At 36.8% G+C, this 26,724-nt stretch overlaps 1 protein-coding gene across 19 annotated transcripts in view; it reads right to left on the reverse strand.

Annotated features, from left to right (window-relative positions):
• The window catches only part of PPHLN1 (periphilin 1), a 137,508-nt gene that overhangs the window by 105,949 nt on the left and 4,835 nt on the right, over window positions 1-26,724 (reverse strand). For 10 of the 19 annotated variants that reach the window (XR_001109481.3, XR_001109480.3, XM_012465644.3 and 7 more), the window contains exons 2-5: window positions 25,403-25,445; window positions 22,397-22,488; window positions 8,056-8,220; window positions 4,948-5,009 (exon numbers count right to left, since the gene is read on the reverse strand). Coding sequence is in view for 17 of the 19 variants with exons in the window: in XM_012465644.3 (XP_012321067.3) it covers window positions 4,948-5,009; window positions 8,056-8,220; window positions 22,397-22,488; window position 25,403 (320 nt within the window). In the remaining 2 variants the exon portion in view is untranslated. The remainder of the gene's footprint in view (window positions 1-4,947; window positions 5,010-8,055; window positions 8,221-22,396; window positions 22,489-25,402; window positions 25,446-26,724) is intronic. The other 9 variants (XM_012465651.3, XM_012465648.3, XM_012465657.3 and 6 more) reach the window with 3 other exon arrangements.

The following is a 26,724-nucleotide window of genomic DNA, read 5'->3' on the forward strand; positions in this document are numbered from 1 at the left end:
TTATGAAAATATTATGTACTAGAATTTACTGCAGCACTGTTTTGAACTGTAAACTAAATTATTTGACATATCCTCACCATGTACTATACTTGACCATTAAAAAGAGTCAATTTGGCCGGGAACAATGACTCACTCCTATAATCCCAGCACTTTGGGAGACCAAGGTAGGAGGACTGCTTGAGCCCAGGAGTTCAAGAGCATCCTGGGCAATAAAGTAAGACTTCGTCTCCACAAAAAAGTTAAAAAAAAAAAAAAATTAGATGGGTGTGGTGGCACACACCCGTGGTTCCAACTACTTGAGAGGCTGAGGCAGGAGGAATGCTTACACCTGGCAAATCGAGGCTACAGTGATCACACCAGTGCACTCAAGCCTGGGCAGACCTTTGTCTCAAAACAAACAAACAGAAAGACTTAAACAATCAAAAGCCCTAAATGTTTATGAATATAGAGAAAAATAGAGAACTTACACCAAGACAGTAACATGACTGTGGGGATGAGAGATTCATATATGTTTTTATTTCATTTACATAAAGTTTTACTTACACAAAATGCTTTAAAAAAAAAAAAAAGACAGGAAGAGAGGCCAGACATGGTGGCTCACGTCTGTAATCCCAGCACTTTAGGAGGCCAAGGCACACAGATCACAACATCAAGAGATAGAGACCATCCTGGCCAACATGGTGAAACCCCATCTCTACTAAAAATACAAAAATTAGCTGGGCATGGTGGCATGCACCTGTAGTCCTAGAAACTCAGGAGGCTGAGGCAGGAAAACTGAACCTGGGAAGCAGAAGCTGCAGTGAGCTGACATCGTGCCACTACACTCCAGCCTGGAGACAGAGCAAAACTCCATCTCCCAAAAAAACAAAAACAAAAACAAGACAGGAAGAGTAAATTAAAATTAACATAAAAACTATTATTTTACGAACTGAAAACCCACAATAGAAAGATACAATCAACCTAAAGTCCATCAATGGATGACTGGATAAAGAAAATGTAGTACATACACACAATGGCAAACTACTCAGCCATAAAAAAGAATGAAATCATGTCTTCTGCAGCAACATGGATGGAACTGAAGGCCATTTTATATATATATATATATATATATATATATATATATATATATATTTTTTTTTTTTTTTCTTTAAACGGAGTTTCACTCTTGTTACCCAGGCTCCGCCTCCTGGGTTCAGGCAATTCTCCTGCCTCAGCCTCCTGAGTAGCTGGGATTACAGGCACGCGCCACCATACCCGGCTAATTTTTTTTTGTATTTTTAGTAGAGACGGGGTTTCACCATGTTGACCAGGATGGTCTCGATCTCTTGACCTTGTGATCCACCCACCTCGGCCTCCCAAAGTGCTGGGATTATAGGCGTGAGCCACCGCGCCCAGCCCTGTAGGCCATTATCTTAAGTAAAACAACTCAGAAACAGAAAGTCAAAGACTGAATGTTCTCACTTCTCAGTAATAAATGGGAGCTAAATAATGTGTACATATGGACATAGAGATTGGAATGAGAAACAATGGAGACTTGGAAGGGTAGGAGGCGAGTGAGAGATAAGAAATTACTTACTGGGTACAATATACATTATCCAAGTGATGGATACACTAATAACCCAGACTTTACATAATATATCCATGTAACAAAACTGTACTTGTATCCATTAAATTTATACTAATAAAAAATAATTTTAAAATTAAGCTAAAATAAATTTCTTTGGAGGAGAAAGATAAGCCACTAGCTGATCTAATTTTTAAAAGTGTTTTACAATTCTGCTTTTCACACAGGTCTTAATTACATCAGATGCTATTTGAATATATTAGGCTCCAATGTCATGTTTTTGAAATGTTTGTCCCAGCACACTATTTATCGAAAAGTTCATTCTTTCTCCACTGGATCTGTAATACCACTGTTGCTATACCCCAACTCCAGATATATCTAGGTTCATTTGAAGATTCTGTTTCACTGGTCTATTTGATATCAAAAGTAAACACTGTTTACATCACTACAGCTTTATAATTATGCATATACTGTATCTTGAGTCTTCACATCTTTTTCAAGGCATTTTTGCCATTTAGTCCGTTACTCTTTCGTATTAGTTTTAAAATCAACTTGTCAACATCCATGCAAAATAAAAAAATAAACATCTAGGCCAGGTGCAGTGGCTCACACCTATAATCCCAACACTTTGGGAGGCCGAGGCGGGCAGATTAAAAGGTCAAAAGATTTGAGACCAACCTGGCCAACATGGTAAAACCCTGCCTCTAAAAAATAAAAATAAAAATAAATAAAATAAACAACTTGGGCTGGGCATGGTGGCTCACACCTATAATCCCAGCACTTTGGGAGGCCGAGGCGGGTGGATCACGAGGTCAAGAGATCGAGACCATCCTGGTCAACATGGTGAAACCTCATCTCTACTTAAAAATACAAAAAATTAGCTGGGCATGGTGGCGCGTGCCTGTAATCCCAGCTACTCAGGAGGCTGAGGCAGGAGAATTGCCTGAACCCAGGAGGCGGAGGTTGCAGTGAGCCGAGATTGCACCATTGCACTCCAGCCTGGGTAACAAGAACGAAACTCCGTCTCAAAAAAAAATAAATAAATAAAATAAACAACTTGGATTTTTGACTGGAACCATACTGAATTCTCACCTTAATTTGAGAACTAACATTTATATGATACTGAGTCTTCCTAGCTAAGGATGTAGTGTTTTTCCTTTTACTCTGATTTACTTTTATTTCCTTTAGAAATGACTTGTAATTTCCTTGTATAGGCCTCATACACTTTTGGTGGGTTTATTCCCATTACTCAGTAGTTTTTATGCTATAGTATTTTAAAAACAAATTTTCTAATTTATGCTGATAGTTGATTTTATTACACTGAACCTTGCTAATTTCCTAATAGTTCTTACAGTCTATAGACTTTCCTAGATTTTCTGCATAATTACATCACCTTTAAATAGCTGTGTTTTTCATCCTAATTCTTACAACGTATTTATTTTTCACTTTACTGTAGACGCTGTTAACATGTTGAGAGTGGAAGCAGTGACTAGGTGTCATTGTTTTGTTCTGATTTTAAAGCAAATGTTTCTAACTTCACCATTCAATACAGCAAATGCCCAAATACCTGGGCAAGGAAATTCTCTTTCCATTCCCCGATATTTTTATAACTACTTAGTGATGAATTTCATCAAAGCATTTTTTTTGGCATCTATTCATTGCTTCTTTTGGGAGAAACAGTCTGCCATGGTTTCTGAATGTCCCTGCATGTAACTGCTATATATGCCAAATTCTACGACCTAACTATCCACTGACACTGAACGGTTTCTGTAGCTGGTTACAGAGAAGATTAAATAGGTTAAGGCGACCACAATGTGACTACTACGGCAGGTCACTCCCAGGGAAAGGAGGACTAACTTGCATTCTGCTTTCTATAAAAGGTACCAAGCTCTTGACCCTGGGTTCCTCAGTCACAGTGCATCCCACTGTGTGCATAGCCTCCATCTCTGCCTATCACATGGCCCGGTGAGATTTGGGCACAGGGAACCTGCACTACAATGTTGATCCTCCTGCTGATTGCTGTTCTGTGAATAAAAATCTGTCAGCCGGGCGCAGTGGCTCATGCCTGCAATCTCAGGGAGATCTGGGAGGCTGAGGCAGGTGGATCACCTGAGGTCACGAGTTCGAGACCAGCCTGATCAAAATGGTGAAACCCCCGACTCTACTAAAAAATACAAAAAAATTAGCCTGGTATGGTGGCAGGCGCCTGCAATCCCAGCTACTCAGGAGGCTGAGGCAGGAGAATCCCTTGGACCTGAGAGGCAGACGTTGCAGTGAGCCAAGGTCATACCATTGCACTCCAGCCTGGTCAATAAGAGCAAAACTCTGCCTCAAAAAAAAGAAAAAAATCAGTCCTGCTTTGATCCACTGAATCTTGTCTACTTTTGGCATCTATGGAATTGTGACAGTTGATGCCTTGTCACTCTCCATGAGACTGGGGTTCTTTTCTCTGATAGAAAAAGAAGATTTCATAAGAAATCTTTACAAGCCTCCTTTTACAACTTCCAATACCACCGTGATGTCATTTAAAAAACGAACAAAAACTATCAAAAGATTTAAATGTGTCCATCGTTTCCCCTCCACAACTACTCAATTAGATGCCCTCTTTAAGTAATCAAAGCCAACAATGATTGAGGCCCTTGCAAACTGTGTTTCCTAAAAGAACATTATTAAAGAAACTGAGAGAATGCCTTATAATAGGAGACTTTGTAAGAACCCAAATATTTCCAGAATACTTCTGAAAAAATGCCTTACTTCTAATTAAGCAAACCTATCAAATGAAATTCTAATTAAGCAAATCTCATAATCCATACCACACATTAATAATTTAATAATTAACTTGCAAGACTATATCAATAGTTTTGTTTTGTTTTGTTTTGTTTGAGACAGAGTCTCACTCTATTGCCCAGGCTGGAGTACACTTGTGCTATCTTGGCTCACTGCAACCTCCAACTCCTGGGTTCAAGCAATTCTCCTGCCTCAGCCTCCCAAGTAGCTGGGATTACAGGTGCTCGCCCAGTTAAGTTTTTTGTATTTTTAGTAGAGGCATGGTTTCACAATGTTGACCAGCTGGTCTCAAAACCTGACCTCAAGTGATTTGCCCACCTCGGCCTCCCAAAGTGAGGAGATTATAGGCATGAGCCACCACACCCAGCCTAAATATTGTTAAATATATTTTTTATGAGTTACAAAATGCCAAGAGCTATGAACACCAGTTATCAGTGCTATTATATTGCATAGTCACAAAAAGAATATAATGCTTGTTGCTTTCAAAATTTGAAATGGCAGTAAAATTTCATCTATGTTTGAGTTTAGATTTCAACAGCAGATATATTGGTAAGTCAATTATCAAAGTACTTATGCTATTATTTTTATCCTTTTACCTGTATTCAGGTTGCCTGCTTGCAGAATGATCATCTCTTGTCCATCTATAACCAGATTCATCCTGTAACATAAAAAAGCTACTTAGCTATTTGTTTACATTATTTCGGACAAGTGGGATATATCTTACAATACTACCAAAAACTACTCTAAGTTTCCCTAAACTTCAACGCCATAAAAAGAAAAAAAGATTCAGCAAGTCATCTATTTCAACAACTAAAACAGTAGACTGAGAACCTGTGGTACCATTTATCTCTATTAAAAGGCTTAAATTATTTCTTTGGTAATCAAACAGCCTAATTGCCAAAGATACATATATCAGTATCACAACAGCTAAGGGCTATTTGAGGACAAAGTCTAAAAATTTAATAAAGCACACATTTCTCAACCTCATATTTTTCCTTCTGTCGAGTTCCCTTACCAATTTTCAGATTCAAGCCCAATGAAAACTTGCTACTTGCCCATTTTTCCTGTTCAAGTTTTATTCTCTCACCTTATCTCCAATTAAAAACCAAACTGGAAACAATATAAGAAACTGTCATGTACAGATAATCTATATTAGAATAAGATTTAAATTTATTTAAATTTAAATAAATTTAAAATTAATCAAATAAAGCACATTTTGTTCTCTAAGACAGACATATTTGCAAAGGTGCGTAAGAAAGAACCATGCAGCGATCCACACCCAATTACTTAAAAATTATACATAGAATCAGCTGGTCGCAGTGCCACACACCTGTAATCCCAGTGCTTTGGGATGCCGAGGCAGGTGTATCATTTGTGGTCAGGAGTTTGAGACCAGCCTGGCCAACATGGTTAAACCCTCGTCTCTACAAAAATACAAAAATTAGCCGGGCACAGTGATGTGCACTTATAGTCCCAGCTACTCGGGAGGCTGAGGCCGGAAAATTTCTTCAATCCAAGAGGCAGAGGTTGCCCAGCCAAGATCATGCCACTGCACTCCAGCCTGGGCAACAGAATGAGACTCTGTCTCAAAAAATGAATAAAATTATATATAGAATAATACAATTTGCAAATTATGTATCAGGAAAACTGATTAAAATAAATATCCTCTTCCTCCTCTTTAGCATCACATACCCTATTCTTATATAAAATATAATCATCATTTTCTGTCTCAACATCAAATATAAACAAAATTAAAAACTTAGCAATAATAAAATATTAAATCAAGTAATTTGTTTGCATTACATAAATGAACTCTAGATAAGAATTAGCTTCCAAAGAGTCTTAAGGATCACAAGCATGCTTGTTGTTTGAAGGGAATTTAAAGAAAAAATGTCATATACACAAAAGTATAAAGACAAACACAATTGGTAACAATATTAGAAAAAAACTGTCACTGAAGTTCTACTATGCTACAAGTTTCTAGGAAAAAAAAATCATTTTCACGAGGTTTCAAATACAAACTAGGGTTTTCACAAAAATGGTAACAAATGAGAGGGTACAATAAAATCTCAAACTTCACTACTATACAACTCATCCATGTAACCAAAAGCTACCTGAACCCCAAAAGCTACTGAAATAAACAAAAATTTTAATAATATGAGGACAACAAAAAAGCAGCATGACATTTAAAAACTGAATAAAGTAAAAATCAATGCTGTGAAGAGTAAGAAAGCTATAAAACCCCAAACTTTAGAAACGAACACGAGAAAACATTAGTCTCATTACCACTTTGGAATTGTTAGGGGTCACTATGATGCAGTAGTAAAAGAAACCAAACTCCCAAACATACCCAACCTGAATAATCACCTTAACTGCATTTCTTCAAGCGTAAAGTATGGAAACTAATTCCAATAGCCAACGTGAGGTCAAATTTTTTTATACACAGGATTTGAATACGTACTGTTAATTGCCATGTTATACAGTAGAAAAGGAGGAAAAAGAGAAAAGGTAGGAAAACAACCTAGCTGAGGAAAGTTGAAAACATGCAAAGCAGGACAGAGGAATCCATCAAAGAATAGTATTAAGTTCAATTATAAATCACTGCAACATTAAATACATACTTCTAGATTATTAAGAATGCTGAAGAGAAACAAGTTGTAATAGTAATAATAGAAGCTAACCTTTTTTTTTGAGATGGAGTCTCGCTCTGTCACACAGGCTGGAGTGCAGTGACGAGACCCTAGCTCACTGCAACCTCCATCTCCAGGGTTCAAGCAATTCTCCTGCCTCAGCCTCCCAAGTAGCCGGGATTACAGGTACCCACCAATACACCTGGCTGATTTTTGTATTTTTAGTAGAGACAGGGTTTTACTATGTTGGCCAGGCTGGTCTCGAACTCCTGACTTCCGGTGATCCACCTACCTCGGCCTCCCAAAGCGCTGGGATTACAGGCGTGAGCCACTGTGCCCAGCCAGCTAATATTTTTAAATTGCTTCCTATAGTAAAGTTTTGAGTGTTTTCTAATCTTAGTTAATAAATAGACTTTAGCCTGGGAGTGGTGGCTCATGCCTGTATCCCAGCACTTTGGGAGGCCGAGGCAGGCAGATCACTTGAGGTCAGGAGTTCGAGACCAGTCTGGTCAACATGGTGAAACCCCATCTCTACTGAAAATACAAAAATTAGCCAGACATGGTGGCATGCACTTGTAATCCCAGATACTCGGGAGGGTGAGGCAGGAGAATCGCTTAAACCCGAGAGGCAGAGTTTGCAGTAAGCCGAGATTACACCACTGTACTCCAGCCTGGATGACAGAGCAAGACTCCATCTCAAAAAAAAAAAAAAAGTGGGTCATCTAGTAAGAAATGGTAACCACCTGCTCATCACTTATTAAGTACCAAGACAACAGATTACCTTTACATGGTTCTACAAATCCCTGCCAATGTAGGGGATTAAAGAAAAGCAGGCTGGTTGGAATTAATTTCATTTAGATAGTGCTACCCAGAGTGCTTACCTACTTTGTCCAGCACCCCAAGATTCTTGACTACTAGTTGCCATCTGACAGCTCCAGCTGGCAATTCACATGAGAGCATCAAGCAGAAAGTGTTTATTCAACTGCTTTCATGGCCGTCACATAAATTTTTTAAATTACATTAATTTTAAACTTAAAAGAAATAAAAATTAGTACATGGGGGAAATTTACATACTCCTCTGTGAGGTGGACCACTTCTTCGATCATGAGAAAAACTGCGGCCCTCGTCATAGTCTCGGTAATCAACATGACTGTAATATCTATTGTAGCTTCCTTCACCAGGTCTGTCTAGCAGTGGTGGTTTCTTTGGCACAATATTAACTAGTCTATTGTAGCCAGCCTAAAACAGACAAAAAGAAATATATAAAAATCACTAATTTCTCCATTTGGCTTTGGAAAGGTTATTAAAAAGCACAGGAGTTCTTATCCTTAAATAAGCTAAATGTAGAAACAAAAGCATTAATGAAATAACATAAACATAACTAATACTAAGGTCTTCACATGGATTAAAGGAAATCAAGTTGTTCAATGAAGAAAGCCAGGTGTTCAAAATAACATGCAGCAATGCGAAAACCAATTATAAGTAAAAGAAAAAAATACCATATTATCATTTTAATAAAAAATAAACTTAAGACAGTTAGAATGTTACAGTAGCTCTATCCCTAATTGCCTAAGAATTTTAGAAATAAAATCATGTAAGATAGCATACATATTTGGTCTAATGTGTTTGAACTACACTATTTAGAAAAAATATAAGCTATTTACACACGAGCAGCAGCTAACAGGGAGATGATACTGAGGCAGAATGATCAAAAGGAAACATTTTGCTATTTTTCCAGCAGTAATGGAGAAAGGAGAGCCTTTGACTTTACAGATCTAGAAGCAAAATAAAAGCTGACATAAAATTTAAACTGATTTTCAAAGTACTGCAATACGTTGTTCATGTTTTAAGAAATGAGTAGGTTTTTTTGTGAGATTTGGGGAATTGGACATAGAGAACATGTCTTAGGTTAGTAGCTGCTATGAAATAACAACAAAGTAGAAGACAGCTACAGACCATATATCTGTAAATCTGGTCTTGGGCATTCACAGTACATATCAAATGAGATATATGCTAAAAAAAAAAAAAAAAAAAAAAAAACCTGTAAAGCCTGATTTAACACAAGATCAATATGAGTTAACTAATCTGGAAAAAAAACAAAACTTACAAAATACAAAGTTCAACATTCAGAGCTGTTTATCTATCAACCCAAGCCTGTAAAATGAAATTAATTCTAACACCTACCTCATGGCATTTTGGGGACTAAATGAGAAATGGAATGCAAAGTGTTTAGTACCGTGTTCAGGCATACACTAAGTGTTGAAAAAATGTTTGCTATATTGATTACTACTGTGCAAGTCTATGAAAAAAATATGTACCTCAAACTGTTTCCTTAAATTACTTCTTAGCCCTAATGACTACAACTATTCAATTGTTATTAAATGACTATATACTCTTCAAATCTCTCAATAGGTAGGAAATTTGTCAGTGGGTCAGGAAAAAAGTAAAATCAGTGGTTTATATTTATTTGAGAGCTTAAAAGATATAACTAATTCTTCCCATGGGGATCTAAGGTGGTTTCCTGCTTTAGTATGTTAGATATTAGGGATCTAAGGTGGTTTCCTGCTTTAGTATGTTAGATATTAATTACAAGATATATTCTACCTTTACAGAAAATATAATACACAAGTGAATATACTGACTCATTCTTCTACACACTACCTTTCACAGAGATTTCAATTAAATTTAATACTGAGGTGCTTAAAAAAAAAAAAAAACTGGCATTAAACCAAAATTAGTAAAATTACAATTTACAGCATTTCTAATTCAAAATTTGTCACTCACAGAATCAGAATAACAGACTTCTCCAAATTCCAATAAACCATAAAAATCCATTACACAGGCCAGGCTTGGTGGCTCACACCTGTAATCCCAGCACTTTGAGACCAGTCTGACCAACATGGAGAAACCCCATCTCTACTAAAAATACAAAAGTAGCCGGGCATGGTGGTGCATGCCTGTAATCCCAGCTACGCCAGAGGCTGAAGCAGGAGAATCACTGGAACCCGGGAGGCAGAGGTTTGGGTGAGCCAAGACCATGCCATTGTACTCCAGCCTGGGCAACGAGAGCGAAACTCCGTTTGAAAAAATAAAATAAAATCCATTACACAATATCCTTTTTGTTTCTATATGTTTATTTGGAGGGATGGTGGGGTAAGTATGCATGCCTAAATACTTCTATGAATAGAGAGTTTATTATTTTATAAAACATTTTGTTCCTTTGTTCAACTGCCCCAGTTATTATAAAGTTATTTGGGGATTATAAAATGTATTTGGTAAAACTTTGGGAGACGTAACATTCAGATCACATTTAGTTACTTACTTTAAAAATTGCTTTACCAACTGAAGTAAATGAAAACAATCATTCTAAAAGTTGTTTAAGTTCAGGCCAGTAATCCTAACACTTTGGGAGGCCAAGGCGGATGGATCACTTGAGGTCAGGAGGCTGAGATCGACCTCATCAACATAGTGAAATCCCATTTCTACTTAAAAAAAAAAAAAAAAAAGCTGAGTGTGGTGGCACATGCCTATAGCCTGTAGTCCCAGCTACGCAGGAGGCTGAGGCAGGAGAATTGCTTGAACCCGGAGGCAAAAGCTGAGTGTGGTGGCACATGCCTATAGCCTGTAGTCCCAGCTACGCAGGAGGCTGAGGCAGGAGAATTGCTTGAACCCGGAGGCAGAGGTTGCAGTGAGTTGCGATCGAGTCACTGCATTCCATCTGGGGCAATAGAGTGAGACTCCATCTCAAAAAACTAAAAAATTATATCAAAGTTGTCTAATCAGAAAAAGAAAAAATCCAATGACAGCTCTTATACCTGGCTATAAGGACCAAATTGGTATTTTGAAAAAGTGTTCAAATATATGTACATTATACTATCTCTGCTACGTAGACACGTAATCTTAAAGAAAACTCCCTAGCTGTATGAAAAGATCTAAGGAAACAAAGATGACTGCCAGAGTCTGTAACAAAGCAGGATTGTATTTTTAAAGAGTTCATGTCTTATCCAGGTATACCATTCCAGGATTTTTGTTCCAAATAAAATCCATGATGAGTGGCAAAGAATTCAAAATTTTCCTTTCAAAAAGTTTTTTTTTTTGTTTTTTTTTTTTTTTTTGAGATAGAGTCTCACTCTGTAGCCCAGGCTGGAGTGCAGTGATGCAATCTCGGCTCACTGCAACCTACAGCTCCTAGGTTCAACAAGTGATTCTCCTGCCTCAGCCTCCGGAGTAGCTGAGATTACAGGTGCATGCCACCACACATGGCTACTTTTTGTATTTTTAGTAGAGACGGGATTTCACCATATTGGTGAGGCTCATCTCAAACTACTGACCTCGAGTGATCCACTCACCTAGGCCTCCCGAAGTGCTGGGATTACAGGCGTAAGCCACCACGCCCAGCCCTTTCAGAAAGATTACATTGTTGAAGTTCAAACAGTATTTTTATTACCTGCATTGCCAAACATGAATAGAAAAAATAATACTGTTTGAAATTGTTATGCAAATCTTACGTTAAGCTGTAAACACGCAATTTTCCTTTTTATATTTTAACATAGGTACAGAGGCTTAAAGTACTATCGATGTTTGGAACCTCCATTTTAGAAAGATATTGGCAAAAGCAATTTAAGAATGGACAAACACCATGAACAGGCATTTCTCCAAAGAAGACATAAAAACAGCCAGCTGCCCAGTTGTAGGCAGCTGCCTAGGTTGCCTTGTACCTAGGTAAGTATTACATTGCTGGGAGAACAGCAGCCAATAGCTGACTGGCATTCTGGCCCTGGTTCATCCCAACTCTGTTGACTACACCAGGATGCTAGCATAGTTGAAAAGAAAAAAAAAATGGCCAGCTGGGCACAGCTGCTCACATCTGTAGTCCCAGCTACTTGGGAGGCTAAGGTGGGAGGATCCCTTGAGCCTTAAGAGTTCAAGGCTGCAGTGAGCTGTGACTGGCAACTGCACTCCAGCCTAGGAAAACAGAGTGAGACCCCCATCTCCAGGTAATAATAATTTTTTTTTAAAAAGGTCAACAGGTATATGAAAAGGTGCTTGAATCAGTAATCATAGGGAAAATGCAAATTAAAGCCACTATGAGATACCCCCACACACCCTTAAGGATGGCTATAGTCAGAAAGACAAGAGATAACAAATGTTGGCGAGGGTGTGAAAGAAAGAGAACTCTAGTACACTGTTGGTGGGAATACAGATTAGTACAGCCATTATAGAAAACGGTATGGAAATTCCTAGAGAAAGTAAAAATAGAACTACCACATGACCCAGTAATTCCTCTTCTGAGCATACTGTATACCTAAAGGAGATTAAATCACCACCTGTTCAAGATATTCACATTTCCATGTTCATCGCAGCATTATTCACAGTTGCCAACTTTAGAAACAACTTAAATGCCCAAGGACAAACAAATGGACCAAGAAAATCTGGCATATAAATATATTAGTAAATTATTCATCCTTATAAAGAAAGGGAGATACTGCCATTTACGACACATCGATGTACCTGAAAGGCATTATGCTAAGTAAAATAAGCTAGATACACACAAAAAAATATTGCATGATCTCATTTACATGTGGAATTAAAAAAAAAAAGAGTTCAAATACACAGAGATAAAGGATAAAACTGGTTACCATGGGTAGGGAAAGAAATGGGGAGACGTAAGTCAAGGAATACAAAATAGTTAAGTAGGATGAACAAGTCTAGAGATCTAATGTACAATATGAGGACCAAAATTAGTAAAATTGTATTGCATTGGAAATTTTTGGGAAATATACAAATGTTAGGTGTTCTTATCACACCATAAGGTAACTATGTGGGATGATTAATATGTTTGTCTCCTTCACTATAGTAACCACCGTACTATGAATATGCATCCATGTGTGTCTGCATTTATATGTATCCCATAACATCATGCTGTAAATCTCAAATATACACAATAAAATTTATGTTAAAAGTAAGTAAATCAAAATAAAAAATGGAAAGAAAAAAAGAGGAAAATACCTTGGAAAACAATAGTACCATAACATACAAACCAGAAATAAAAATGATGATTTATAAAGAATGTCTTAGAAGGTTAACAGGGTCATTTTCAATTAATCAAAACATAAATTCAATGGAGTTGAAACATTTCTATTATTTCAAACGCAGATATTTCAAATCTTGAATTTGGATATAAAACCTCAATTTACTTAAAAGAAAGTTACCAGGAGAAAGAAAATAAAATCTATTTTAAAAATAAAAATAAAAATCTCAATTTCCTCAATCAATATCAATTTTCACTGCTTCTGTTTATTATTTAAAATATCTACATACTAATGTAGATACTGATTTATGTATCTACATGTTAATGATTATCCTTAGTAAAATGATCAGAATTTTCTGTGGATGTTATTAGAATTTCAAAAAAATATGCATAGAATTTATTGGATTTGCTACTCTAAAGTTAGTATTAATGGTATGATCAGTCAGACCAAAATTAAAAACTATATGTAGCCCATTTAAAAGAAAAGGTCTGTCTATTAATAATTTATCTAATCTGGCAGGATATTAAAAAAAAATTTGCACATAAATTTAAATACTTTTTTGGAAAGTTATACTTCAATGAAATCTAATCTTTCAAATCTATCATTATCTTAGGGGTGACGTCTCACTCCTAAGGTTACTACTGCAAGAGAACCTCTAAGTGTGTGTAATAAGAATTCTTTAGTTTGCATATGCAGATGAGAATCTGGTCAGAATAAAATATCTAGTTTTCCAATTTAGAAATCTGAAATAATTTTGTTAGAAAATAATCAGCTTTTTTTTTTAAGACGAAGTCTCACTCTATTGCCCAGGCTGGAGTGCAATGGCGCGACCTCGGCTCACTGCAACCTCTGCCTCCTGGGTTCAAGCAATTCTCTGCCTCAGCCTCCCGAGTAGCTGGGATTACAGGCACCCGCCACCATGCCCAGCTAATTTTTGTAGTTTTAGTAGAGACAGGGTTTCATCATGTTGGCCAGGCTGGTCTTGAACTCCTGACCTTGTGATCCACCTGCCTAGGCCTCCCAAAGTGCTGGGATTACAGGCATGAGCCACCAAACCTGGCCTCAGCTATTTCTTCATTTGCTATACTTTCCAATATAACTATCTGTTGAGAAATGCTTTCATTTTAATAAGTAAAAGCATGAAGTTGATGGTTTTTATTTGATTTGATATGAAAATCTATATCAAATTGTTCACACTGGTTGGACACAGTAGCTCACACCTGTAATCGCAGCACTTTGGAGGGCTGAGGCGTGCCGATCAGCTTGAGGCCAGGAATTTGAGACCAGCCTGGCTAACATGGTAAAACCCCATCTCTACTAAAAATACATAAAATTAGACAGGTGTGGTGAAACACAGCTGTAATCCTAGCTACTTGGGAGGCTGAGGTACAAGAACTGCCTGAACCTGGGCGGCAGAGGTTGCAGTGAGCTGAGATTGTGCCACTGCACTCCAGCCTGGGCAACAGAGCAAGACTCTGTCTCAAAAAATAAATATATAAATAAATTCCACACTGATATTAAATCTCATAATCAACTAGGTAAAAATTACGTGGATTACCAGGTTTCTTTAAAAATATTTCTTTTCTGGCTGGGCACGGTGGGTCACACCTATAATCCCAGAACTTTGGGAGGCTGAGGCGGATGGATTACAAGGTCAAGAGATCGAGACCATCCTGGTCAACATGGTGAAACCCCATCTCTACTAAAAATACAAAAAATTAGCTGGGCATGGTGGCGCACGCCTGTAGTCTCAGCTACTCGGGAGGCTGAGGCAGGAGAATTGCTTGAACCCAGGAGGCGGAGGTTGCGGTGAGCCGAGATTGCGCCACAGCACTCCAGCCTGAGTAACAAGAGCGAAACTCCATCTCAAAAAAAAAAAAGAAAAAAAAAATTTCTTTTCCAATATATTATTAAAATTTACTCATTTTAACAGAAAATCATTTAATTTAAAATGAAAATACTAACATAAATGTATTAAGCCCATCCCCCCAAAGATTTTTATCTTCTAGTGACACATACTGAAATACTTATTGACATTTGAAGTGTAGTATCACTATTTACTTCAAAATAATCTAGCTGATAATTGATTTCTCCTTTGGGAGTTTATTACATTAATGTCTATTATTATATGCTTGATTTTCCCCCTTATAAAACATCACCAACAACTAAAACACACTAATCTACCAAAGAAGTAAGTAAATACAATGGTACATGTAAATAATCAACGCCATTACATCACAATCAACTTACAATGCAAATGTAAGCCTACAGAAACCTTACTGGTCTTATTTACTGCTCTATTCCCAGCACCTGGAACACTATCAGGCACACAGTAAACACCATATCCATAATATATATTATACCCTGCTATCTCAATTTTATTTTACTTCTGGCATCACATTTTTATACACAGAAAAGTACCATACAAACCATATCTAACTAAAATATTCTATTACACAGGCTGGTAGGCTTTTGCTTTCATAAGCTTGTGATTTCCTAACTCTGATCTCTATAGTCTATGACACGCATTTCCATTGTAGCACTTGTTGATTTATTTCATTCACTGATTCTTCAATGAAATGTTGTTTCTAAGTCTTTCCAATGTCTTTTGGTGACAATGGGTCAAAAAGACTGACCCAGAGAGCTAAGAAATGTTATTAGAGAATGTTGCCAAGAACTGATCACATTTCTTCCAAAAATGGTGACAGGAAGAAGAAAGTAAAACACCTTCTAGGGCAACTCTACACAAGGGAACCTTACTAAATCAAACTCATCAAATGAACGCTTTTTTTTTACATTTCATGTATGTAATTTTCGCATTTAAAAAACTACTAAAAAATTACACTTCAGCTAATAGGTATGCTTGAGTAGTTAATGGGAAGGATACTGTTGTCCACAATTTACTTTAAAATGTATTCAAAAACTAAATCGATTAATAGGATGAATAAATACATGATAAATCAAGTTTAGTAAAATGTTAATAGTTGAATCTAAATGGTAAATGTATATGAATGGTCACTAGTATATGAACGGTCATTATGAAATTCTTTTGACTGCTGTATGTTTGAAAACTTTCATAGTAAAATACTGGGAGTTGTACTTACACGGGAAAATTTACATGAACACTGATGACTGTATAAAACAATAATAAAATGTGGGGCATAAAAAGTTTATATTGCCCAGAATATAAACTGCTTGTGCTCAGATCCTAATTTCCAAACTTTACAACTTTTAAAAATTCTGAAACTGGAACTTCTCTCCCATTTTCAAATGAGCCAATGGAAAAATCAACATTTGATGTTGCAGCTTCATTAAAATGTTCCATATTACCTATCTGTTCCCCAACAGGCTAAGAAGTTTGACCCCTATAATTGGAAGTTTACATGTACTTAAAAGCCATTCTGGGCCAGCATGGTGCCTCATGCCTGTAATCCCAACAATTTGGGAGGCCAAGGTGAGAGAATCACTTAAGCCCAGGAGTCTGAGGCTGCAGTGAGCTAGGACTGCTCCACTGCACTTCGGCTGGGTGACAGAGCAAGACCCTGTGTTTATGTACGAATGAATGAATGAATGAATGAATGCCATTTTGCCACAAAATTTGATAAAGATTAAGAAATCAGATAACTAAGCTCACAGAAACGTTTAAAGACAGAAAGCATGCTTTAAAAACAAGAGCTTTGGCAGGGCGTGGTGGCTCACACCTGTAATCCTAGCACTTTGGGAGGCTGAGGTGGGTGGATCACCTGAGGTCAGGTGTTCAAAACCAGCATGGCCATCAGGGTGAAACCCCATCTTAATTTTAAAAAAAAAAAAAAAAACAAGAGCTTTAGCCGGGCACGATGGCTCATGCCTGTAATCTCAGCACTTTGAGAGGCCGAGGCGGGTAGATCACAAGGTCAGGAGTTCAAGAACAGCCTGGCCAATACGGTGAAACCCCATCTCTACGAAAAATACAAAAATTAGTCAGGCATGGTGGCGTATGCCTGTAGTCCCAGCTACTCGGGAGGCTGAGGCAGGAGAATTGCTTGAACCTAGGAGGCAGAGGTTGCAGTGAGCCAAGATCGCACCACTGCACTCCAGACTGGGTGACAGAGTGAGACTCCATCTCAAAAAAAAAAAAACAAGAGCTTTACAGGTATCTAGAAGTGTAGATATTCTGTGATGATTGATTTCCTTCCTACAGAAGAAGCATATATATTTATATACAGAGTCTCTGTAGTGCATATCTGTGAACTTTAGTCTTCAATGCACCTATTCAAGTTTAAGGCCAAATAAAAATTTCTGTGAAAGCCCCTTATAAAAGTGACTTGCTATTTACACAAAGAATTTAAAATAGTACCATAAAGTGCTAAAATAATGACTGGTACATTTGTTAAGCTGTACATTGAGGTTAAGATTGCTGAAAACTCAAATTAAGTACAATTTAACATTAAAACCAAAGTATATCAGTGTTCATTTGTCTTTTCAGGTTCATCAAGGCTAGTCAGGAAACAGCTGCTCTTATCAATGAGGTCATTCTACTATAGAAGGTACCTTCCCAACAGTCACCACTTCATGTTACACTTTATATCACATCTAGTAGTTCCTCAAATGCATTGCTTTTGTATCAGAATTGATCACAAATGGGGCAAAGAGTATAGTAAGAAAAAAAGGGAGAGGCTGGGCGCAGTGGCTCATGGCTATAATCCCAGCACTTTGAGAGGCTGAGGCAGGTGGATCACCTGAGTTTAGGAGTTTGAAACTAGCCTGGTCAACACAGTGAAACCCTGACTCTACTAAAAATACAAAAATTAGCTGGGTGTGGTGACAGGAACCTGTAAGGGAGGGTTACATTTGATTGTAACCCTCAGGGAGACTGAGGTAGGAGAATCACTTGAACCTGGGAGGCAGAGGTTACAGTGAGCTGAGATCGCTCCACTGCACTTCAGCCTGGGCAATAGAGAGAGACTCCGTCTCAAAAAAAAAAAAAAAAAAAAAAGAAATAAAGAAAAAGAAGAAATGCAGTAAAATTGTTTTTTGATACAGAACAGAACTCAAATATACAAAACAAAATAGAATGTTTTCTTCCTCTATTCCAGTCACTAGCAACAGTGGGTTATCAACTTAACTGGTTTTGTATTTTGAAAAAAAATCTCTTTTCAAAACTTTTAAGGTATGACATACATACAAAAAAGTGTACAAATCACAAATGTATTGCTGGATAAATTTTCACAAGATGTAAGATACATTTTCACCCAGATTAAGAGAATATTCCCAACACAGCAAAATCATTTATTATGTAGTCTCCCAGTCACTACTACAGAAACAACTTTCCAATCTAGTTTCTCCTGTTTTGGAATGTTACATAAAATAAAACATGCAGAATAAACTCTTATGACTGACTTATTTAATACTATGTTTGTGAAGTTTATCCACATTGTTGCACCTGGCAGTAACCTATTTATTTATTCTCATTGCTGTATTTTTTAAGCAATTAATTTATCAACTTTACTGTTGGACATCTGGTTTGTTACCAGTTTGAAGCTCTTACAAATAATGCTGCTTATAAACTTTCTCATACGCATCAATATGATATGCTAATATGGTTTTTTAAATAACATTAGATTCTCTAAGCAAATATTCTTAAACTTTTTTTTTTTTTTTGAGACAGGATCTCCCTCTGTTGCCCACGCTTGAGCACAGTGGCACAAAACATGGTTCACTGCAGCCTCAACTTTTTGGGCTCAAGCAATCCTCCTGCCTCAGCCTCACAACTAAGTGGGACTACAGGCATGCACCATCATGCATGACTAATTTTTAAAATTTTTTGTAGAGTCAGGGTCTCCTTTGTTACCCAGGCTGGCCTCAAACTCCTGGACTCATGTGATCCTCCCACCTCAGACTCCCAAAGTGTGAGATTAGAGGCATAAGCCACTGTATTCAGCCTTAAACTTCTAATAAGTTATATTTTTATTAGATTGAAAGTAAGCAAGTATAACTATTTAAATTTCTAGTTCAATTACTTTAACCCAAAGACTCAGTGGGTCCACTAAATCAGATGTGAATGTAAAATTACTTTTTCAACTAACTTTAGATAACAACATAAGAACAACAGCTGTATCTGTGACTTTGTTACTAACAAAAATCACAGATAATTTTATATAATGTTACAGCTAGTTGCTACATGTATTGCAAAATATCATTCATAACACTGATTGCTACTTTGAAATTATAGCAATGAAACCCCCACCACTAGCTTTTGATATTTAATGACCTACTAAAGAAATATCTCTATTACTGTATCACAAATTTGGTTTTTAATAGTTTGATAATTATTATCAAATGTAAGTGTACTTAGTTCTGGGCATTTTATTTATAGGTTTAAAAATGTTATTCTGAGAAAAGATCCATAGGCTTCACCAGACTGCTAAAGGGATCCATGGCACAAAAAAAAGGTTAAAAAATCTATGCTTTATTTAACTAAGATGTAGGTGTAACACAGAAGGCATAGGTGATAATTTTCAAGAGCCATGTAAGGGGTATAACATATTGAGGGAAAGAAGAGGCTTTAAATTACTAATCAAAATAAGGTCAAGTTCACCAGAAAAAAAAATGAACCTAACTTGGGAAGGAGGGATATGGAAATACAGAAAGAAGGATTTGTATAAACTAGGAGAGGATGACTGGGGGAACAGAAAGACCAATCTAAAGGAATTGAAGAAAAAGGAGAGGAATGAACCTGAACAAGGTCTAGGCAGGTCCTGCACTCTCAAAAAGAGAAAAACAATCTAAGCCCCCATGAGGAATCAAGCAGCCAGATAACTTAAGGAAGTAAGATTTACCATCAGGCATTTAAGGGACAGCTGAATACATGTAGTCTGATTTTAAGGACAATTGTGTTATAAAACATATCTCCCTACCTGCTTGCTACTGATAAAATTATTTTATGAGGGATAAGAAGCCTCTGTTTCATATTTACACAAGCAGATAGTATTAAATGAAAATGTTTGGTTTTGTTTAGATTTTTCCACAATGTACTGATTCATTGAAGACTTCCATCACCTGTCATGTTGACCTCAGCTCCTGTCGCTATCAATGACTTCAATCTTCATATACATCTGTATTTTTTAAATTGTGCATGTAAGAATCACTTGAACTTTTAAACAATACTGAGGTCCACATCACACCCACAGAGATGATAAGTTAATTTTCTAAGATGGGGCCCATACAGTGTTACTGAAGAGTTCTCTAGGAAATTTTAATGTACAGCAAGGATTGAGAGCTTCTGATCTAAACCACAAATCCAAAGTCTATCTTAAAAGTTTCCTTGCTCTCAACTCCAACAACTTACACTAGCTCTCTATTCTCACGGTTACACACTGAACTTCACTCAAAACTGTTGCATCTTGGAAACCCCACACTCTAAAATACCGATTGCCTATCGTTCTGCCACACTAAAGCCTTTCCCATACTATATGGTGTATTAATTTAGTAATTCTCTGGGTCAGCACCTTCAATATCCTCATCTCCCTGGGTCTACTACTCCTCTTAAAATCTAAAATCAATACAATAACCTGCTTTCCCAGGCCCCAAAGTAATAAAGCACACAATCCTACAGACTGGTGCCCAGTTGATGGCATAACCATACAGAAAATTCTTTTAAGTATCTTCAAAACACGGAATTTAAAATTCCTAACAGGGCTGAGCGTGGTGGCTGACACCTGTAATCCCAGCACTTTGGGAGGCCAAAGCGGATAGAACACTTCAGGCCAGGAGTTTGAGACCAGCCTGGCCAAACATGGGAAAACCCTGTCTTTACTAAAAATACAAAAATTGGTGGTGGGTGCAGTGGCAGTGTCTCATGCCTGTAATCCCAGCACTCTGGGAGGCCAAGGTGGGCAGATTACTTGAGGTCAGGAGTTCGAGATCAGCCTGGCAAACATACTGAAACCCTGTCTCTACTAAAAATACAAAAATATAGTGGCGGGCACCTGTAATCCCAGTTACTTGGGAGGCTGAGGCAAGAGAATCATTTGAACCTGGGAAGCGGAGGTTGCAATGAGCCAAGATCACACCACTGCACTCCAGACTGGGCGACAGGAGTGAAACTCCACGAAAAGAAAAGAAATGAGAAAAGAAAAGAAAAAATTCCCAATGGGCTAGATCCTTGGCAGAGTGATGGAGGGGAGAGGGGAGATAAAGAAAAAAGTCATCCCTTTTCCTATCCCTGTATTTCCTTGTCAGATTTACCTACAGGTAAACTACAGAATAACCTTATCAAGTAAAAAATATAAATAAAAACATTGGATTTTGATTAAAAACATACAGTCTACAACTTAACCTGGAAAGAAATCACATATAGTCATAATTAAGTCTGGCCACCCTGAAGTATAGTGGGCATCTTTATTTTTTCCACCTTAAATCATTTTAAATCAACGCCAACCTGGCCTGTAATCTAGGACAACAACAAACCTAAAGATGATACCACCCATCTAAGTGGGCTATAGTCTTAAATGATATGTAAGTAAAAAAATAACTAACATAGAAATAAATATTTGTGGCTTTTGAAGGTACATAATGTATCTATATTTATATACCATCACCACAACCTCAGTCCCGTGGTGCTAAGAATGGGTCTGTGCAAAAGTTTAAGTTAGCTTCTTGATCTTCCCCAAACGCTCCTTTAGACCTCCATAGGGGATAATGAGGAGTCAGTACACATACTCATTTAAATAAATATTGAGCTTCTATTACCTGACAAGTACTAGATGTAACACTGGAAATAGTAAACAAAACAGCAAGCTCTTTGGGCTTAGAAAACACTTGGCTCAAAATTCCCAATTCCCAGAGCAACAAAGAGACAAGAAGTAGGCCAGCACACCAGAAGCTGCCTGCCTGTCTGCCCCAGAGCCTCCAGGCATTCTTACTCACCAGCCAGACTGCCTGATCACAGAACAGCACACCTGCAGGAATCCTAACTAGGGATATTAACATGTTTCCACTCTAGGAAGAGAGTTCTCCTCTCTTAAAATGAAAGCCTATTTTTAGAATTTCATATATTCAATTTGCAACATGTTAAGGAATATAGAAAAAAACAGTTAACAGCCAATAGGAGCAGGTACTCAAATACTTCGTTAACTCATGGTATAATCTTTATAAAATCTGTAATTTTGTTCACAAATATAAATCCTTCAGTTTAGATATTTAAACAAGAAATACAAATAATAAGTTTTCTACTTAAATGTCTTTATTTTCGAACTTTTAAAAGATAAGCTTGACCACTTTTGCAATCTACATTGGTAAATTTCTGACAATGAAAATTTTGTTAATGGGCCTAGCATTAGTGTATCAAATGAACTTAGACACTAGGTTTTTGAATCGTTCAATATGCAGGAGTAACTTACACTGGGATGACTTCGAGGTGATGCTCGTTCTCTCGGAAGTCTTTCATATTCATATCGTCCCTCAGACCACATTTCATCTCTTCTGTAAGCCACTAAAGAAAAAAAGAAATCAAAGAACTATAGTTTTTATGCTATTAGAAAGTAATAGAAAAGGAAGGAATAAATGATTACTTTCCAACACAAATATTTACTAGAGGTCTTAAGGGAAAAAAATGTGACTAAAAGAAAAAATGTTTCTTTCAAACAATTTTGAGATTTTCTTAAAAAAAAAAATACAGAAAGCCCTATATTCCTTCTTAGGCAAGACTATTTAAGCTTCAAATAGGGTTGGGCGCAGTGGCTCGGGCCTGTAATCCCGGCACTTTGGGAGGCCAAGGCGGGTGGATCACTTGAGGTCAGGAGTTCGAAACCAGCCTGTCCAACATGGCGAAACCCCGTCTTTAAAAAAAAAATCTTCAAATAGATTGTTGCCACCAATTATGGGAGGAAAACCCATAATACTTTAAACCACAAATACTTCTTCATTCTCCGATAGTAAAAAATAGAAACGACTCATTTTAATGAATAGTTTGAATGGCTGATCAGCAAAGCTATTCCTATTTCCTGGTGAATAGTCTGCATAAATAACATTAGTTTTTTGCTTTTCTACAGTCTTCATTCAACATATATGTTCTTTATCTTAAATAATGTGTTTTTAACTGAAAAAGTGTTAAATGAACAATCCTGCAAAAAAACACTCAACAACTCCTGAAAGAAACCACTCCTGATTTTTTTAATGCTATAAATTTATTTCAATGTAAAGGCATCCTCACAAAATGTGAAATTAAAATAAAAGTTCTGTCACATTTTTCAGGTTTGGGATTCAGAGAAGGGAGGTGGAAGGATGTATTCTTTTCATAAATGCTTCCTACTTTGAGAGCTGACACATTCTGGGTAGAGGGTGAATAAAGTGTTATAGAATCCAAGGGTATATAGCCACAAGAAGAGATGAAAATAGCAACTAAACAGACAAAAGACAAGGTAAACAAGGCAAACGAGAAGATGAGAATAGGATACACAAGGAGACCATTTATATGAAATGGCAACACTATAGATCAGAAGTTGGCAAATTTTTCTGCAAAGGATTGGACAAATATTTTCAGCCTTGTAGGTCACAGATCTCTCTTACAACTACTCAAATATCCAGCCATAGGCAATATACACAAATGTATGAGTGTGTAAACTGTATTTACAAAGACAGGCTAGCTGCTTGCAGACAGTAGCCTGACAACTACTGGAATGAATGACTAATGGTTAACAGGGAAGAACCAGGACAAAGTGAAGTAATCGTGGAGCAGGTTCTAAGGCAGTTAGTGTGAATGATCCTCATGTACACACAGAACCACCATGAGCAAGAAGTGAAAATGGTCCAGGTGATAAGTTAGGGCCTTTCAGCACATAGAAAGTAGGCCACAGATACGTGAGGAAGAAAGAAACATATTTCAAAAAAGACTTAATGTCAAAAGATTTTTGATGGCTCCTTATAATGTAATACCAAGGGAGGGGGAAACAGACTGCTATTCCATTTTGGCAGTAAAGAATGCCTACAGAATTCTAATGGTTCAGTTAGTTTAGGTTAAAGAAAAAAAAAGGCTAGATGAAGGGTACAATATTTTTTTGATGCTATTATAGCAAAGCAACCAATTTTCTCTGTAAAAACATACCTCTAATATTTTCTAATACAAACAGACCCAATTAATGAATTAACTAGGCAAAGATGCCTAGGAAATCTTACTTTAAATTAAAAATAAACTTTTTCTCGAAACACACATTCAAGAGAAAAAAATTAGCTCTTAACATTACGTATGAATAAAACTGAATTATCTGTCTCCAGTGAGACGTCATTTAATAATGTATAATTCCAAGCAACCAGTCTTTTAGGTGCAAGAATTAATGGAAGCTTCAAACACAAGTAAATTGTCAACATTACTCCTCCTCCGCCACCTTTACTGAATCCACTAAAGGTTTCAGTGTAAAGAATTCAATTTTATCCTTTTTTAAGATACAGCACAGAGAAATAGTAACAGCAATGAATTAAAGTCAAATCGAAGGGGGGAAAAGTCAATAGCTATACCCAGAAGAAAAATGGACATATGAGCAAACAGCTCACAAAAAAATATAAATCCCTCTTCAAATCTTTTGAAAAGGTGGTCAATGTCCTTCAAAATCAAGAAGATGAAAACCAAAACTATAATGGCATGGTAATTTTATCCAAAAGCTCTGCAAACATCCAACTGCAGTGATGAGATTAAGGAAAGCAACATTTACATATGTTAATAAAGGAAGTATAATTGGTACAGATTGGGAAGAATTTGGCAATATTTTTAAAAATTTTAAATACACGTATGCTTTGACCTGGCAATTCTACTTTGAGGTATGCTTGTACACTTGCATAGCAAAGATTGAAAGGAACTTAAAATATCTATCAAGAGGGCACAAAGTAAATTGCTGAACATTCATACAAAGGAATATTAAGTAAACCATTTCAAAGAAAAGTAATCACAGTAATAATATGAAAAGACTGCCAACATACACTGCTAAGCAAAGCACAGTAAAAACGCCAGGTATGAATATATATGCTATGCAGACTACTCCTGGGGGTAACAACAAGAGAATGTAACAGCAATTGCCTCTGGGGAGAACCAGGTAGTTGGGCAGAGGATGAATATTTTACTGCATAATGTATATATACTATTATGTATTACAAAAATGTGTAACTGTTTTTAAAGTTCCTGAAAAAAATCATTCAATAAGTATAACATGTCAAATGAGGGTAAAAATGATGAATATAAATTAACATACTAAAGGAGAATGTAAATAAAAATAAGATTTTGTAATAAATGAGAAAAATAAACAGTAAGAGTTCTAAAATACTATGTAGTTTAATACTGAAATACTGAAATTTACTGGTGTCTCACAAAAATGTAACAATAACTACTATACTAAATACTACTATACTATACTTACTTGAGTCCTTTTAGGAATCAAATTTAACGTTTTCAACAATTTCCTGTAAGGGGGGGAAATACAGAAATAAAGATTTGTGTCTGTATAAACCAACCAATATAGAAATAGTTAAACCTTCATTAATTATACAAATAGAACTGTCAAGCCAAAGTCCCTTCAAACACACTCTAGAAAATAGAAGAATTTTGTTTTTTGAGACAGAGTCTTGCTTTGTTGTCAGGCTGGAGTGCAGTGGCACAATCTCAACTCACTTCTACCTCTGACTCCCTAGTTCAAGCTATTCTCTTGCCTCAGCCTACCGAGTAGCTGAGATTACAGGCATGCGCCACCACTCCCAGCTAATTTTTGTATTTTTAGTAGAGACAAGGTTTCACCCTGTTAGCCAGGATGGAAAAATAGAAGATATTATTATGGCCACCAGAGGCCACTCAAGTTTCATAAGAACAAAATAATAAGAGACATCTACTCCTAGAATTCTAGTCTAGAATTTTGCCAGTTGAGAGGTAGGCAGATTATCTTATCTTTATCTCTGATAAGACTGTACTAGATGTTTAACATTGTTTGTAATTGTTATTGTAAATGCTGGCTTTGAAATATCTCCAAAGTTTAGTATGATGAAAATTACCATTTCCTACAGTAATTAGAAGACAGAATACATTAATATCATCCTAAATTCAAATGGAAACTTGTAACTTTCTTTTTCTTTTCTTTTCTTTTTTTCTTTAGACAGGGTCTCAGTTGCCTAGGAAGGAATGCAGTGGGTCAAACACACCTCACTGTAGCCTTGATCTCCTGTGCTCAAGCAATCCTCCCCACTCAGCCTCCCTAGTAGCTAGAACCACAGGCATACCACCACACCTGGCTAATTTTATTTTTTGCCAAGTTGTAGTCTTAGCATGTTGTCCCCAGGCTAGAACCTTGTAATTTTCAAAGGATTTAAAAATAGCTTATAAGTACAGCAAGCTTCCTAATTAGTGGCATATGTTGTTTATGACATTATCCAGGCTTAGGAAATTGACCAATCAGTTACATTTACACAAAGCTGTTCGAACTCCCCGTGAGTGATCATGCTTCAAACTCCCAGTGAGTGATCATGCTACCTGCCACATCATCACTAAGTCTACTCGTATCAGTGGAGTCTTAATGGTACTCCAGAAAAGTTATCTAAGCCAACAGGATATGCCAACTGAAGAATACAACAGAAAAAAACAGAAGGACCCTCTACATCACAATTAGGCAGAAAACAGAATTAAAACTCAGTTTGGAGAATACAAGCTTCATTTAGAAGTGTGCTAATAACTGGTACTAGATTATAAAAATCT

Source organism: Aotus nancymaae, unplaced genomic scaffold (assembly GCF_030222135.1).
Source record: "Aotus nancymaae isolate 86718 unplaced genomic scaffold, 86718_ANA_hifiasm-v0.15.2.pri h1tg000092l, whole genome shotgun sequence".
In the NCBI taxonomy this organism is placed as follows: domain Eukaryota; kingdom Metazoa; phylum Chordata; class Mammalia; order Primates; family Aotidae; genus Aotus; species Aotus nancymaae.